This window comes from Chaetura pelagica, unplaced genomic scaffold, assembly GCF_000747805.2.
Source record: "Chaetura pelagica isolate M959 unplaced genomic scaffold, ChaPel_1.0 scaffold117, whole genome shotgun sequence".
NCBI lineage: Eukaryota > Metazoa > Chordata > Aves > Apodiformes > Apodidae > Chaetura > Chaetura pelagica.
In genome coordinates, this window is record NW_009954185.1 from 3,619,288 (window position 1) to 3,637,004 (window position 17,717).

At 38.6% G+C, this 17,717-nt stretch overlaps 1 protein-coding gene across 1 annotated transcript in view; it reads left to right on the plus strand.

The window, feature by feature from the left end:
* The window catches only part of PDE3A (phosphodiesterase 3A, cGMP-inhibited), an 86,502-nt gene that overhangs the window by 60,996 nt on the left and 7,789 nt on the right, over window positions 1-17,717 (plus strand). The window contains exons 6-13 of the mRNA XM_010002946.1: window positions 2,582-2,667; window positions 3,143-3,312; window positions 4,612-4,749; window positions 8,651-8,762; window positions 11,026-11,139; window positions 12,581-12,780; window positions 14,836-15,039; window positions 16,984-17,139. Of these exons, the coding sequence (XP_010001248.1) occupies window positions 2,582-2,667; window positions 3,143-3,312; window positions 4,612-4,749; window positions 8,651-8,762; window positions 11,026-11,139; window positions 12,581-12,780; window positions 14,836-15,039; window positions 16,984-17,139 (1,180 nt within the window). The remainder of the gene's footprint in view (window positions 1-2,581; window positions 2,668-3,142; window positions 3,313-4,611; window positions 4,750-8,650; window positions 8,763-11,025; window positions 11,140-12,580; window positions 12,781-14,835; window positions 15,040-16,983; window positions 17,140-17,717) is intronic.

Sequence of the window (17,717 nt, forward strand, 5' to 3'; positions counted from 1 at the left end):
AAACTGTGTCTTTATTTTTATTTCAACAAAACATTATTACTTGAACTAGTAACAATTATCATTGTTTCTATTAACCGTTGTGTAAAAAATGTCCAAAAAAATGTAAAGTTGTTGTAGGTAGTAATGGAGTATATTTTCTTAATCTATGTAGACTTTGATTTGAATGTAATCACTGAGAAAATGCTCATTAGCATTTACATGGCTTCTGTCTTATGAGATCTACATAGGTTGCATAGCATTTTTAGGTTCTTAATTTCCTGGGTTTCAACTGCTTAGACTGCATAAGTGTTACATTGCTGGCATAGACTTTGTTGTTGGTTATTTGAAACAAACACATTTTTAAAATATTATGGTGTAATGACAATACAATCTGTATCCACTATGCCTAAAAGTCACTGTTCCTTTAATGTCAATTGAAAAATCATAAGTACTGTTACATTTCTACCACAGATACAAGCTGAACCAACTCCACGTAAATAATGCACCCCTTAATAATGTAAGGACAATTACAAACAAACAAAACCCCAAAAAACAACAACCCCCCCAAAAAAAAAATAATTGCTAAGACAAGCTGAGAGAATTAAGTTACCAAAAAAAAATAAAATTGCTAAGACAAGCTGAGAGAATTAAGTTAACAAACACTGGAAGTAAATGTTTTAATGTCTGAGCTTTCACATTTAAGATTGCTAGTCATCAGGGTATGCAATCCCCTACATTTCCTACCAAAACCCCTGCCTTGATAGGAAATAATACCAAGTCAGCAAACCTCTGCCACCACCAAACTAATCCCTCCCCCAATAACAAAAGAGAAAATCAACTCTTTATAAGAGTCCAGTACTTTAAATCAGATTGACCCAGGTAGTGGAATCAACAGCAGTTTTGCTGTACTTTTTTTTACTTACAAACTGAAATGTGGTAGTACAGCAGGTAATGCTGCTAAAATAAATTATAACCAATAATTAGTAATGAATGTGTCAGGAGTTCTGTGGAAAAAAATGTTAAACAATCTTGTGATTAAGAAGTATATTATAATGCTTATGCACAAAGGGTGTTGAGTTAAAAGTTGCATGGGCACATTTACTTCTAACATAGAGCAAATTTCAAGTGTTCCACCAGGTAGCTCAGTCATTTTTTAATATTTTTTTTTTTATTACAGTGTCTTATGTGTGTCATACAAATAAAATCAGTGTGAATTTTCTCAAGTTCTAGAAATAAAGAGGTACGCTCATGACGCAAAAGCCTTGTGACATTACAACAAATCAAAGACTCTCTTTCTCTTTTACTTTCACATTTTATCTTGTAAGCATTGACCTTATAAAAGCCACATGGAATGTGGGAGATAAAAATTAATACATTTTTTAGATCTTTTTACTTAGCCTGAGTGATACAAGATTTATTTGCTTGGCTATGCACTACAAGTATCATTGTATACAGATTTGTATTTGTTTTTAAAATGCTTTTAGGATTTCACTACATTTGCAGGGCATAACAAGCTCTGGAATATGTTTTGAATGATCCAGTCAAAAGCCATCTGGCATGAGATTTCAGCTGGTTTTATATGGTGATTTTTAGATGGTGTATTTAAATTGGTGCTAAGTTTTTAGTACAATGTTTGACCAATCAAAATTATTTTGTCATAGTTGCTTTGCAAAGGCTGTTTTGTATGAGATATGCCACCAAATGCTGACTTGAACCAATGAAAGGAAGGTTAAAATGTCAGGGTTTTGTAGACAGATTTGATATAATGCTGCTTCAGATTTGTTAAGTTATCACAAGTTTTCATGGTATGTCATTGTCCCTTCAGATCCTAGGCTCTGTCATATTGGGACATTGTAATTTAAAATGTTCCAGCTGGTATTGAATTCACATTTAGGTCTTAAAGGAGAATCACATACAAGGAATAAAGCATTTTCATGGAAGAGAAGAGCCAGTCATTTGGAAAGGCCATGACATTGTGATCCCCCCCACAGTTTCTTTCTGTTCTGAGAATGACGAAGCAAACTCTTCTGATTTCACTGCTAAATGTCTGGATGCCAGATCACTCACCTCATGTTCTCTCCAAAATGCCCCCTTCATTTTGATGTACTTGGTATTTTGTCACTGAAGTCATGGCAAATTACCTTTTTCCTTCTTAAGAGGAACATATCCAAGTGTTACAAAAGAAAAGAAGAGTAAAGCCACATCATGACTGTGTTCAAATTGAATTACGTAAGTTTGTATGGCATGCTGGCACATATTAATCTTTTTAATTCGTGTTTATAAGGCAGTACAAAACCAAGGATTTTTTTGTACTAAAAAAATTGGAGAATAAAAAAATTCATTTAAAAAATCCTATCATATGATATAGGTTTAGTATTGGCAACACAAATTTAATAGTGGTGGCCAGTTATTCCAAAGTCTTTTTTTATTTTTGGCTTTACATAATTGACTTCCAGTAAAAGTTCAACTTTTGTAATGTTCTCTGGAGAATTCACCCTGTACCATAGCTTATACTGTGTGGTGTAATCTTAAAATCATTTCACATATGACTGTCTATTGTGCATTGGTTTTTATATTGTGCGTATTTCTTGATCTGTTACAGCTGTGGCAGACCCTATAACCAAATAGAAACTGGTGATGGAACACCAGATAGAAATGATGGTACCACACACACCCTGAACAGAACAGGTAATTCATTGTCCATCAAACCTCCTCATCCCTTAAAATTTAATAATCACTTAGAGAAGTGGTAGATATGCCTCTCTGTCATAAAACGAAAGCATATGTGGGTGAAATCTTCCATACGTGGCTGGGGTCCCTTCCATTTTGAATGTACAATATGTGCAAAATGCTAAAAGCAAAACTCTAGTCTTCATAAACTAGAGTTAAAATATAAAAAAATAAGGTTTTCTCCATCTAACCTAGTCAGCTCAAATCACGGTCCTCAAAATTTTTCTTGCTCTTCAATCCCTGATCCCATTTTTTACACTCTGCAGGATATATGCTTTACTGCCTTTGGACAGATTGCCTGACTTTGGACCCAGCCAAGCAGCACATATGTATTATGAGTCAGAGATCCTGTTGCTATTACTCAGAAGGTCACAGGATGACTTTCATGCAGTCCTTGCTGTTCACACAACAAGCTTTACGATTTGTGTTGCAGATGATCCTGCTCAAGCCACTTCTGACTATGAGACCAACAACAGCGATAGCAGCGATATCGTACAAAATGACGATGAGACAGATTGCTCCAAGGAGCAGACACGGAAGGGATCCGTCTGTAGGACCTACACACCAGAGACCATCATTCTACATCCCTTAATACCACCTGAGGTAGCTTAATTTCTTTCCACTTGCACAATAGACTGAGTGTATACTGACACGGGGTCAGGGGGGGAGGAATAAATCAATGAAAGGAACAAAAAAATCCAAACACCCACCAAAAAATATTTAAGGCTGCCTCGAAATGGGGGCCATGGTTTGAAGCAACAACTGCAGCAGGCTCCTAACTTGCAGCAGGGGGATTGGCTTCCAAGAATTGAAAGGAACCATAGAACTGTGTGAGAGCTGCTAAGCACTGGCCACTTGTGAAACACTAACCATCTATTTTGATGAATACATCAAAGTTTATGGGTCTGGCATTAGGCATTCTTTAAATGTTTGGCTTCTGTCTTAGTATTGCCTTTAAAGGGAATGTATTGGTAGGAAGATAATGTATCTTATCACGCTGCCAGCTTGATACGTAATCTTCCTGTTCAGCCACTTCAACATCCCAGTGGCCTTGCAGTCTTGGCTAATATATACAGTAGTCCTTATTTTAAAATAAATTAACAGTGGTCTGAGGGTATTGCACGATTATTGTTGGTGTATGTATTGAACACAAAAGTATTTCAGGATGGTGAACAAATGCTCATCTTCTCATCATGACTGAATTCAGTTTTATACTTGATGGAGATACAAAGGGAAAGCTTTGTTTAGTTAAATTTTCTATAGCCTGTTGTAAAACAATTGTTAAATTTAAGTTGGCATGAGCTCCTGAAAAATTTACTGTAATCTGTTGGAGTTGTTGGACATGCTGAGAGATAGCATTTATCTTGAGGTATGCTTACATTTACTCATCTGTGGTTTCTTAGTAATGAAATTCAAGGAAGTATAAAGGGAGAAGTGTGAAGGAAGGGGTACAATCCATCTTTTGTGTACAGACCTTGAAAAATGAGTAGGTTTCAGTTTAAGAAGTACACTTGGACCAAGCTCCATTAGCCATGTTAGACTGCAATGAATGGGTCCTGATGTGGAAGTAGAAACTGAGCACTTTTCCCTCTGCACTGCAGCAAATTTTATAATGAAGACAGACTCCCTTGGAATGAATGAATGATTCCCATGAATGAACGAATGAATGGATAAGTTCAGAGACTGATGTTTCACATACCGAATTTTCTATTCATTCAAGTAAAACAAATCATAAAAGAGAGTCTGCAGGGCTTATAGAAATGGGGACATCTCCACTGAGCTGTGTAAAGTACGATTGACTTACAGATGATGCTAATCTGACCTTAGTTTTTCAAAGCAGAAATTTTTGCATTAGATACTTCACAGAACTAAAATTCCTCTTTATTCTGATTTTTGGAATAGGACAAGCCTGTACTTGCTCCTGAGCCTCTGGTTATGGACAACTTGGATCCCCTGATGGAGCAGCTAAATAGCTGGAACTTCCCCATCTTTGATTTGGTGGAAAAAATTGGAAAGAAATGTGGTCGGATTCTCAGTCAGGTGAGAAGGATGTCTTAATCTGCAATGATTGGCTAGTTTATCAACAGATTTAGACAAAATAGTGTAAAGACCCATTGTCCAATGTATTGGTCACCTAATTCAAAAGTGACAATATGAAGTCCTCATTACGTTCCTTACTTTAATGTTTCTAAGTTCTTAAGTTTAAAAATGTGAAAGGAAAAACCACACACCTCTTTTACCTGCTGCTCTCTGCTGATGAGTTTACGTAAACCTTTCTGAATATTCTCTTCTTTCTTCAGGAGACACTGCCACCTCTTGCTGAGTTCTTTGTGGAAGGATTTCCCATGGGGTTCATCATGGGAGGGCTAACCAGTAAATATATTCAGTTGTTGAAGGAAATATGGAACTTCAGTCTGTTTTAAATAGTGGAGATTTCAGTCAGTCTGTGCAAAAATGCAAGGTTGTGGGAAGTGGGGGAAAAACTTGCTCTATTCTCTCAACTATAAAGAGTCAGCACTTTGATTGTAAATTCATATTATTAGATAGGAAATAGTAATTTACTGTGAATCAGGATGTGAGAGCTTGCTAGTCTTTCTTTAAACCATCATTTTTTCATTCCTTCCGGGAAATTGAATGGGCTTCCATAATCACTTTCTTGGCTGAACTTTCTTCTCTGTTATGACCCTTTTTCTGGCACACTGGCAAATTAGCAATTTTTTTTAAGGAAATATTGAGGTCTATTACACAGGAATGGCAAGTAATTCTTATTTAGAGATGAACGAGAAAAAATCACAAGATAATCTGACAGTTCTAGTATCACTTTACAAGGCATTATGTAGTGATGAATGCTGGAAAAAAGAGACTATGTCAGTTGGTATAATGTGGGACAATTAACAATCCCCTCCGAAAACAGAGGTTAGTATGTCAGGCAGATCTCAGTGCAGCGAGCTCCAGGGAATGCTGTATCAAATCTTGGTCCCTTGGTGGTTATCTATTATTTGGCTAGATTCAATTATCCAGTAGCCAACCAGGAAAACCACGGCATGAATTTAAATTTATTCTGTGGTCTGCCTTTTATTGTTCTGTAGCTTGGCAAGTACCATCTATTTTTAACCAGCCTGCCAGCTCTGTAGATCAGTTTTAGAGAAATTGGCAGACTATGGCTGAATGTGGATATTGATATAAATTCACTTATAACCATTGAGACACTTTTACACTAGGGCAGTGACTATGTGATTCAAAGGCACTTCTAGATCATATTGGTCATATTGTTTTGTAATAGTATAAAATGAACAGAATGACAAATGAAGCATAAGGTAAAACAGAACTTTTTTTAATGGCATAGCCAACAGTTGAGATGAGCCAAAATTTGTTCTGTTACATGGTTACCTCTATAGGTTTTAAGCACTTTGCCAAGTTGCATAGTTTTGTGCCTATCAGGACTATTCCCCTGTGTTCTCTGAGTTTGCACTAAAGCTCCACGCAGTTTCCCAACATCTGCTTTTTTCATGGGTTCTGAGCAGCTTATCCTTTTTGCAGTGCCACAAAATGAGGTCTGGGAAATAAAACAGAGAAGTTTTAATAAATAATATTTGTGATCAAAATTCAACATTTTCTTTAACAGCCGCTTGTAATAACTCCCACTCCCTAAGAGCAGAAGGTAGTAAGTTCAACCTTGTTCATAAAACATAAATCCTTTAGTTCTTTCCCCCATATTCCTAGATGTTCCTAACAACAATATTTTCAGAAATAAGATAATTAAAATAAATAAGTTTTTTTTCCCCTGCCAAAAGTATTGTCTTTTTCTTGCATAATTTTTAAATCCTGGGATATTATAGGCAAAAGAAAACAAAAGCTCTAATGATTTATTCTCTGTATTTTGCCACTAAATGGACTCATCCATTAAAAAGTAAGTAAATTAACAAGCTGAATTAACTATGTTTGCCTTGCTAGGTTAAATTTATGAGATGGAACAAAGCAGAGTTGACACGCGCCTCTAGGGAAGCATTCAGTTTTGAAAGCAAATGCTGGCTTAGCATCTTTAAAGCTGCTTGAGATGTCTATTTCTTCCTTTTGGAATGTTAAATTGATTTAGACATATAAAAAGACCCAAAACCAGTCAGCGGCCATAAAAGCATCTGTGCAAAGTACAGTGGCAAGCACTCTAAGTGTGGCACTAACAAATATGCATGAGTGGAATTTACATACCAGTCTCATTTCAGAAAGGAACAGCAGAGCTCTCCAGCTGAGCTGATGCTTCACAACAGGTCATAAAGTTAGATAATATCTTCAGTCACACTTAACACTTTTCTCAAATCTCCTATAAAATGAAAATCTGGAATGGAAGAGAAACTCCTTTGCTTTGGAAAGCAAATATCGTGCCACTGTAGATTTTTATAGTAAGAATAATTAAAATTGATATGAATTTGCAGCATTAATCATCTTCTCTCTCCCCGCACCACTCCTGCGCCCCCACCTTGCCTCTGAGGGAAAATCTTCATGTGAACTAATTCTGGGAAATGACTGCAACAGGCAGTGATGATGCAGAGACAGGTTGAGCATGGCATCTGACACCATCCTGGGTGCCCCTCTGATGATACATTTCTGACAGTTAGAGTTCTGAGCTCAGCTCTTGCTTTGTTCCCACCATAATTATCTAAGTGCCACTAGGAATGGAGCCAGGAAAAATCACTGCTGCAGGTAGTTTCTCTTTCTGGCCATGGCTGCTGGTCATAAAGTGAAAAGTTCTTTATGGCAAAAGAGCTAAGGAGCTAGGAAATGACAGCACTCTGAAGACTTGAGCTTAGAATCAAAGGAAGGAACTGTAGAAAGCAAAACTTTACCCTCTGAAAAGTCCATGGGATCCTCCTGTACCAAGGCACAGCGAAGAGACTGACTTCATGCGTAATTTGGATAAGGAACTCCATAAAATTCTGTTTATCTAACTGGAATCATGGCAGTGTGGATAGCTGTTTCATTTGCCTTCAGATGTATAACATGAAACATAATTTGCAACAATTTCTTATCAGTATAGCAGTCATCATTCCAAGTGTGCTTCAGATTGCTTGGCTCTAGGCAGATCATTACCAGGCAGACAGCATCAAAAGGACAGAATTTAGCTAACAGCAGAAAATAAATAAAGAAGCTGAAAAGCTTTAGGGTCCAATTTGTGAAAGAAGTGAAAAGGTCAGGCAGTAATTTTACTATGTCCCATTGTTCTGTATGTCAAGTTCAAACTTGTCTTCAAGAGTGTCCATTTTGCAGCAGCTACTGTCTACATTTCAGAGCATTCATCTCTCCTGAACACTCCTCTCACTCATCCATCACATTCTCCCTTCATCCTCTTCCGGATGTCTACAGTCATCTTTCTGTGCAGGAATACCTGGAGCAGCTCCACTTCCTAAGCTACTTGCTGCCTCTGAAATCCTGTTGGAGAAGTTGCTCTTACCATTTCATTTCAAAAAGAGGGAAGAGGGAAAGAAGAGAATGCATAGGATCCAAATGATTCTCTCCTTTTGTAATTTCTTCACTTGTTCCCCCTTTTTCTGGAAATTAATTTGATTCATGGATGCTTCTTGGAGAAATCTGTGGGGAAATTTTTGCCAAGACACAGGGTATCCTTCTTTATGTGTGTATGTTTCTGAGGTGTTTGAAAAAACTGAGGAATCCATATGACTGAAAGGAAGAGAAGATCATCTGGAAGAGTATAATGAAGGAATGAGGAGGGCTGTTTGGTACAAACATCGTATATGTTTGGCTGTGCAGGCACATCCCTATGGAAATGCAGATAGCTGCACCTATAGCTGGATTCAAATGTACTTGAGAAAATACTACCAGGAAAGCAGGTTTTCATGGGGGAATTCTACAGAATGATTTTTATATCTGATTTCTAGAGTTCTTCTGGTCTCTTTAAGAGCATGGTTGTTTTGCTTTTTTTCAGGTATCATACAGGCTTTTTGAAGACATGGGGCTGTTTGAAACCTTTAAAATACCAGTGAGGGAATTTATGAACTACTTTCATGCTTTGGAATGTGGATACCGAGAGATACCGTGTAAGTAAAAATTCCCAGCAGGTAATTATGCTTCCATGAAGTTTGGGGTATTTTCCACACGCTTTGTTATTTAAGCCTTTCTTCTCTAACTATGACAGCTACTTCTGCTTCATCACGACTATAAATGGATGGCTTTCTAGCCAGAGGCCAGTGGTGCACCCCCATCTCTCTTTTTTTCTTCCTTGCATTTGATTTTTCATGTTGGTTCATAATAGTTCATACTGAATTCTGGGCAAGCCATATAAAGCTACTATAGGCACAAAGAACTGATGATTTCTGATGATGCAAATGTACCCTGTGCCCAGTTGGAGTTTATTGAAACATTTGCCCCCATAAGCAATTTGGGTTCTTACACAGTTAGTAGTGCTGTGCTACCAAAGGAGATGAGCTTTGTAAAGCAGAAAAAATATGCCAAGTAGATGAGTGCATCATGTTCTGCAACTGCAGCTCAGCTGGTATTTTTCAGTGTGAATCATTTATTCACTGAAAACATGCTTTCAGTCCTCCCCAAAGTATTTACTAACTCAAATACAATTTGCCAAACCGCTTCAACTGCTGGTTTTAGGCATAAACAGAGCAGGTAGTTGCCTCAAGCACTGGAGTGTAGAGTCGGCAAGGTGGTGAGCCCTCCTCTGCCAGAGCCAGGGAAATGCAGGCTGACGGCTGCTGCCTTACTGATGATGGGGAATAGAAATGTGAGCTCAGCAGTGCTGCTCTGGAGGGACTCCGTGGCTGTTATCAGCAGGAGCAGGCATCATCCATCCCCCTAGCAGTGGCAAGAAGGCAAATACAGATCTCCAGGGTGCTTCATCCCAGGTCTTCTCCTTCCTTCCTTTTCTCATACAGAAGGAGCAGCCTTAGGGTGAAGTTCAACTCCAGTGCTGAGAAACCCTCTGTCAGCTGCATGCCACCTATCTTTTGGATGCAGCAAGTATAAAACCAGCTTGCTTACACATCTTGCTCCCATTCCCTTCTACTCCTCCAGAGTACAGAGGTTTTTCACTCCTGATTAAACCAGTCAACTTTACTTCTACTTCTTAGAGGACTTGTATGTTCATAATTTTTCCTAATGAAGGATACATATCCTATCCAGTGTTATCATGGTCCTTGACTATTCTCTTCTTAATATGACCTAGTTCCCCGGTTCCCATAAAGCCTGTTCCAGCATTTGGTTTGCCAATGAGAAAACTCATGACTGATTGCCATTACCAAGGTGTCTCCAACTAGAACAGCTGATTACCTAGCGAGGTAGTCAGCTACTGCGAGTTTTAAAGATGGAAGTAGTAATGTAGTCACAGGTTATAATTCAGATTAGCAGATTTCTTTGTGTTTATCTGTTCACTGTGTTTAGCTATTAGAAGATACCTCCACTCTGCCCAAAATTAGCCTGAGTCACAAGCTGAAATGCTTGTCGTTCAGTGGTCTAACCGCAGATGTAAGCTTTGGTTGTGGTGCAGCAAAGCATTACTCCTCTTTCAGCATAGCATCATGGTTGCTCTTTGCTAGCGTATGTTTAGATGGTGCTTTGTGCTGAACTAGTCTGGAATTCTTTTCAGACAGTTGTGTTGACTGTAGGATAGTTTATCTGGCCTTTAAGTATTTGGTGATAGGAGCCTTGGGGTGACTTTCATGTCTCATTTCTGCAAAGAGAGCTTGTACTAAGGCAGATTACAGGATCCAGGGCCTGAACTCTTTTTCTCTGGCAAGAAAACTGAAGAAAAAGCCTGACTTAACTGTGCAGTTTACACGTATCCTGAGCTTGATTTTTTTGTAGTCCAGCTGCTAGCACAGCACCTAAATTTGCTGGAGTATAGTCAGGTAAGTGTTACCTGCCTTGCATTTTAGAAGCTAGGTGAAAACTGGCTACTGAAGTGGATGAGATTTTCCCACTAATTCTGTTTGAATTGGAGGTTACCAGTGCATAATTTACATGATGGCATTTAACTAGGTAAAGACAACCACTGGAGTAAAGGATTGGAGCTGGTAGCACAAGTCTTTGCAACATTTCCTACATTGCAGGTCCAACAGCTTCTCTGCTGTTTTTTCTTTCTTGACCGGTGGGAGACATACCATTGAATGTACTTCAACTTCAGTAAAAGAAAAACCGAGCATTTACAGGAGACAGCTCTTTTTCATGCTTGTGGTAGTGTTTGAGTTCTCTGCTGGATTGACTGCCACACGGTACCCACTAGATGGTGCTGATTTCCCTCTGTTGGAAACATCCTTCATGTTTAATAGCAGGGTCCTTTGCTTTGTGTCACAGATCACAACCGAATCCATGCAACTGATGTTCTACATGCCGTTTGGTACCTTACTACTCAGCCCATCCCAGGACTTCCAACTGTGATTAATGATCACGGGTCAGCAAGTGATTCAGGTATATTTAAAAGTGAATGTATGTATGTTGTATTTTTAAACTTTTTTGTCATGAAACAAGCAAACAATTGAGGATTGTATGCAGTTCTTGTTGTTATATAGACTTTTAAGTACAGTAGCACATTAAGTGTTGAAGGTGTTAAGGCATGTTTGTGTAACTTTGAAGAGAATGGAACTGGTCCTTAAAAATCCTCATGCTTTATGTTTAGCAGTGTATGGATGCAAGCCTTTGCAGTCACCTGTAGTAACAGATATTTGTTACCATTTGATTATGGCAATAGTTTTATTTCTAGGAAAACTGTATTAGTAGTGCTTTTCCATGCTGCTCCAGACACAGGGTGGACTTTTAAATCCTCAAACCTTGCATTATTTTACTCTTACAAAACCACAGGGGCAGGTAGGTAGTACTGTGCACCTGCTGCTTCTTGGCTGTGTTCCTTTGTCTTTCCTTACTGTCTCCAAAGAAAGAGACTTTTTACCATTTGGCAATTAGACCATCGTCTGCTATTTTATGATTGCTCCTTGCAAGAAGTTGTTCTTATTGCATTTTCATATTAACTTCCCTAGGTTCAGCTATAGCACTACAGGACCTGTCTGTATTTTGTGGGAGTACTGAGGGAGGTACTGGAAAAGCGGGAGTTTGTTCCACAGAAACCACTTCTGGTCTAGCTTTTTTGGTTGGTGTTGGAAATGTTTTTATTCCAGGAAAATTTTATCAGCAAGGGTTGTTGGAGGCTTTGTAGGTGAGGAAAAATGGGTAGAATGAAGGGGTTGAGTTTTGGGGCTTTTTGGTGTTTGTTACTTGAAAGGTATTGTTCAGCTGCATGTAAGATCGATTAAAGCAAATTAAATTAGCAAAGTATCTCATTCAGTATCTGCCTCTGACAGGCATGTTCAAACTGTTTCAGAAAGAGGATTAAGAGGATTATCAGCAAAGATCCAAAGTATAGAGCTTTGGGTTGAAAAACATTCACTGTAATTGAATTAATAAATGTGAGTCCATTGCTTTAAGGACTGTTAAGTGTCTCATAGACTAATCTATATGGTGAAGCAATTAGGGGAAGGAGTGGGAAGAAGATCAAGTTACTCACAAAGCTCCAGCATGGCCATGAATCCATGGCTTATTGATAGTAACGTACATAGTTTGAAAACAGGCTCTGCTGCATGGCTAGAAGATCCCCTGGTGGGATCAGAATTTGTTCCTTTCCAATTGTGTGCCTTATTCCACTGAATCATGTGCACAGTGTCAGAAAGCATTGAGGTCAGGATGTGTTTACTGTTATGTATTGTAAATTTGCTCCTCTTCTAGCTTTGTTGCTTCTGTTTCGGTAAGTCACTGAACATGCAGTAGGATTTTTTTTTTTTTTTTTATCTGTTTCGGTAAGTCACTGAACACGCAGTAGGATTTTTATTTTTTTTTAAATTGATTTATTTCTGCTCAGATTCTGACAGTGGAATCACTCATGGCCATATGGGTTATGTGTTTTCGAAGACATACACACCTACAGATGACAGCTATGGATGCCTAGCCGGCAACATTCCTGCCCTTGAATTGATGGCTCTTTATGTAGCTGCAGCCATGCATGATTATGATCATCCAGGAAGGACCAATGCCTTTTTGGTAGCAACAAGCGCTCCTCAGGTAAATAAATGTCAAGTAGTTTTGCTGTTGAGTTTGGAAGGTCTTTGATAACAGCTTCTCCGTGCCAATGGTACCTGTGGCTTGCATTAAGCACATTTGGAAACAGCTTATCCAAGTGACAGAAATAATTATTTCACTTGGGGATTACTGGTAAGAGTCTTCTTACACACCCTTGCCACCCTCAGTTAGTAGAGCTGTTAAGAAAGGGACTGATAAAATGTCTCAGCTGAAGCTCTTCTGACTGATAGAGAATTTGTAACTGTGAAATAATGGAATAATTATTCTACCCAGCAAGGCAGAGAAAGATTAAAATAAAATTCAAAAACCCCACCTGTACAGCTGGCAGTGCACCATGCAAGTTTGTTTGTGCATGATCATGAAGTATTTTCTATTGCTACTATAGATTATGAGCAGCTGCAGTCTTTTATGAATATGTTATTACACTATATATCTATCAGGGCTGGTGGGGGGTGGGGTGGTGCACAGAAAATAATCTTAGTTTTATAAATTAAGAATTGAGCCTTATCTAAGGTTGCACAGAAGTTACTGCCGAAGCTGGGAGTTAAATTCAGCAACTCTAAGTCATTGTTTATCGGTTTAATTATGAGATCATCTTTCCTTACTTTACATAGCTGACCTGGCTGGCTTCAGCATACTGTACTGAAAAGTATTTCTATGGACAAGGGAAGAAAAAAAGATAGCTTAATGGTGAGAAGTCAGGTAGGGATGCAGAAATTCTAGATTAACTCCCCAACTTGGTTACAGACTTCCTCTGTCACCAAGAGCAAGAACTTGCTCTGTATCATTTTCTGTCTATAAACCAATAGCAATACTTTCCAGTCTTATGACATCTTTCTGTGATCAGAAACTCTGATACTCTGGCCAGGTAAATAGATTGCTAGAAGACATGTGCTATCCCTACATCTATTTTAAGAAGTGCTATAGCTTTGTAGTTGTAAAAATTAGCAAGGGAAGTTAGGTCATTAGCCTTAAGTTATTGTCCCTAGTTTGAAAATAAATTAATGGGGAAAAAGTCAAATTCTTCTTGTTATTTTTGGGGGGGTTTGGTTTGTTGTTTGCTTGTTCGTTTGTTTTAAAGATCTTCCCTCAGAAGTTGTGCCCAGGTAGCAGAAGATATCTCAAATGCTTACTGTGCAGTTAGGCAAGACAGACTGTAAAGCTGAGTTGCTTCAGCAACGTGTTCTCTGGGGTAAAGAATAGATTCTATATTTAAAGATAGGACTGAGTGTTTTTCATCCCTAGATGACAGAAAAATATAATTGAAGTGCAAAGCCACTGGAACATAGGAGTATATATTTGCATAAAATGTTACAAAACTTGTATCTATTTTACATAGAAGCATATTCCCAAAAGCTTTCCTTTTCATAACCCAATTTGTCAAAAGACTGAATGCTGCTGAAGTGAAAAGATTTCCTGGATTATCATTGTCCCCTAAAGCAAATTCTCTACATGTGTCTTTAGTTTCTGAATGGAATTGCCATCACAAGTTTTGGTAAAGATATAACCAGTTTTGGATTTTAGCACTGAGAAATCTGTCAGGCTGAGTGTGCGTTGTCAGATCTCAAAATGGAATTTCACTTGTTTCTGTGCTTGAAATCGGTCCAATGTGGACAGGAGTGCCAAGTACAAACACCAAAGACAATAATCCCAGTTAAGCAAGATTAGATCTAGGAAACAGGGGAGCGCACACCTATGTTGTTTTAGTCATTAATTTGTGGCCTGAAACAGAATAATCTATTGTCATATGATACAGTTCAGTCAGGAACCAAAAACCCTTGAGCATGAAAGACCCAGATTTTTCAAATCAGTCTTCCAATAAGTCTTTGCCATTCCTACAATTCAGGTGTCTGCTGTTCGTCCCACCAAAATCACAGCTTCGAACCTTGAGAAGTTCTTTAAAAAAACCCTACAAACAAAGCAACCAAACCTGAGCCTCCCTCGTGTATCATGCCTATGTTGTTCTCATTTCCGCATTGCAATGTTTCTTTTGCTAAGAGGTTTCTCAGCTTTCAGCTGCCCTCATTGCTTTCACAGGCAGTGCTGTACAACGACCGCTCCGTCCTGGAGAACCACCACGCCGCTGCTGCCTGGAACCTTTTCATGTCAAGGCCAGAGTACAACTTCCTGGTCAACCTCGACCATGTGGAGTTCAAGCATTTCCGCTTCCTCGTCATTGAGGCAATTTTGGCTACTGACCTGAAGAAACACTTTGATTTTGTTGCCAAATTCAATGCCAAGGTATGAAGATTGGTTCAGGTTTCTGGTGGATGGTCAGAAAAGATTGTGAGTCTTGGTAGCGTCACAGTCAAGAGGCTAGGAAGGTTGTTGTATTACTCTTTCTTCTTGATATCCTTTTGGATAGCATTCTGTTGAGGAGTAAACTGGCACTTCTGGAATTTTTTTACTTAATTAAATTCAGTGGGACAGCTTTGTTTTCTTAAATATTTAGTTTTTTCAGATAGTGGTTTAAGGCGGGACTATTTGAAAGTAAACCCCACTTACACTGTTTTCCAACATGCTTTCTCATTCAATGACACTTGGAGAGAAAAATTAAAGCTGTCACTACGTTTCCATAATGGCTAAATACTTAATGTGAACTTTTTTGGTTTAATTGTACTGTTATATTATCAAAAAACAGAAATCATAACAATTTTTAAATTTTTATTTCAAATGCAATGAAAGCATGGTCTTTCTTTCCTACTCTATTTCAAATTAGTAAACCCTAGGGAAGGTCACTAAAGATCTTTCCTGCACACTCCATTCAGTGAGTATAAAATCAAAATGCTACAAAATCATTCTTTAAAAATATTGTAGAATTTCAACCTAACTTACTGGAAATTACTGTCTGTCAAGTTACTTTAATAAACTCCCATCGTCCATCAAAGCTGTTGGCATGTTACCTAGATGTTACGTACCTTTGGAGCTGGTCCTGCATTTTTTCTTCCTTGTGGGAGACACACCAACTGTGGTAATGTTTCTCATGTGGGACTATGACCTCCAAGCTGTTTTGGTGGCATAGATAAAATGTTTTCTTGTAGTATTGCAGAGGATGGACCTGTATCCTGAAATTTTGAAGCTTCCAGATACCTGACAGGTTTTGTTTTCCATTTCCTTGTCTCTCCCTGTTAGGCTTTAAGAAGCTGTAAAGAAAGGCCTTAAATGGTGGAGGGTAGACATAGAAGTGATCTATAGATCCTTAAAAGTTTGAATTCCTTCTACACCCCTGCTAGTCATGTCCCAAAACCTCCTGTAGTACCAGAAGGATTTCTTTAGGTCTTAATTTTGAACTCTGGGATCCTTTTCACTGGCCTAATTTCTTTGTAAAGTTTGGAACAATATTGGCAGATTCTCATCTGTCAGGGCTACAATGACAATAAAGCACAGGGAATTTATGCTGTTTGAACTCATCCTTTGAATTTGACAGTTTGAACCAAAACCTTCACTTCTTTGAACATAAGGAATGAGACAAACTCAGCCAGTAATTGCTGTGGCTTTATTGCAGAGATTAACTGTCATAACTGTGGAAGAGGACAAGCTTGACCAAAGTACTAGATGTAAACTGCAGATATTGAAAACTAAATTTGTCTTAAAATCTATTAGGCTGGGCAACAGTAGGTGTAACCACTATGGTAACTGAGACTCTGCAGATTAGGAGGAGAACCATCTGATGTATCACGTTCTGCCAGCCCGCTGTAGTTTTGTAAGGGCATTAACCTCCTTCTCTCTTCTTACTCCTTGAATAGTCGAATGGTCATGCATGGAATAAAAAGTGGAGTGGAACATACCAATCAGTGCTTGTCCCAGACTAATCACTGCCTTAAAAAGAGTAATTTGTGTTTGATTGGCAAAAACTATTTTATACTGGAGGGGTCTCAACAGATGTAGCATGTTTGTATATGGGTGGGGGTGATGCAGAAGCATCTTTCAAACAGCCACAACATTTCCTAAATACTAATTTGTCATAATTTGTCTCAGTGTTAATGGTTTTTTATATCTTTTTCTTTTAGCATATTGCTCTACAGCTGATAGTAAATTCCAGCCTTGGGTTAGCTTGTCTGCTTAGACTTGTAATTTTGTCAAATGGCAAAATATGCTGTAAGATATCCCAGGGCAGAACTTTCTCTGTGAATGCATCCTTTTGTTCAGGATTACTGTCATTATTTTCCTTTTTCTGTTTACTAGGTGAATGATGATGTTGGAATTGACTGGACTAATGAGAACGACCGCTTACTGGTTTGCCAAATGTGCATCAAACTGGCTGACATAAATGGGCCTGCAAAGTGCAAAGACTTGCACCTGCAGTGGACAGAAGGCATCGTCAATGAGTTTTACGAACAGGTAAATAAATGCATGTCTGAAGTGGTATCTGCTGGTTGCAAGTCCTGCAGCATTCTAGTGCTGGTGATGAGGGAAAATCACAGAGAGCAGGGGCGAAGGGGGATGGCTAGGGTTTCACCAATCCACCCTCTTGCTAGATCAGTAAAAGTCCATTTGTTATTGAAGCTTCTGATGTGTCCTCAAAGACCTCTGATGATGGGGTTTCTGCAGGCTTAACTGTTCCAGTCTGCCAGTTCCTTATAGTAAACAAGTGTTCCTTTCCTCTTTTTTCTGTTGGCTGTTGTCGTGTCTCCCTTTTAGTCTTCTTCAGTGCAAACTGTCTTTTCAGCCTTCCTTCTGTGTCTTTTGAAAACAACAGCTTGTTTTCATTGCTCTCCTCTACATTTTCTCCAGGTGGCACACACTTCTGTTGACATGTGGTCTCCAAAACTGGACACAACATCCTTGTTGAGATGATCTAAACAGAGCAATGGAATTATTTTAGCTTCCCTCTTCGCCATGTCTTTGACTGCACAGAACCTCTATGTACTGAGCATTGACTTTCAGTTTCTCACAGACAAAACAAATCTGCTCCCTAC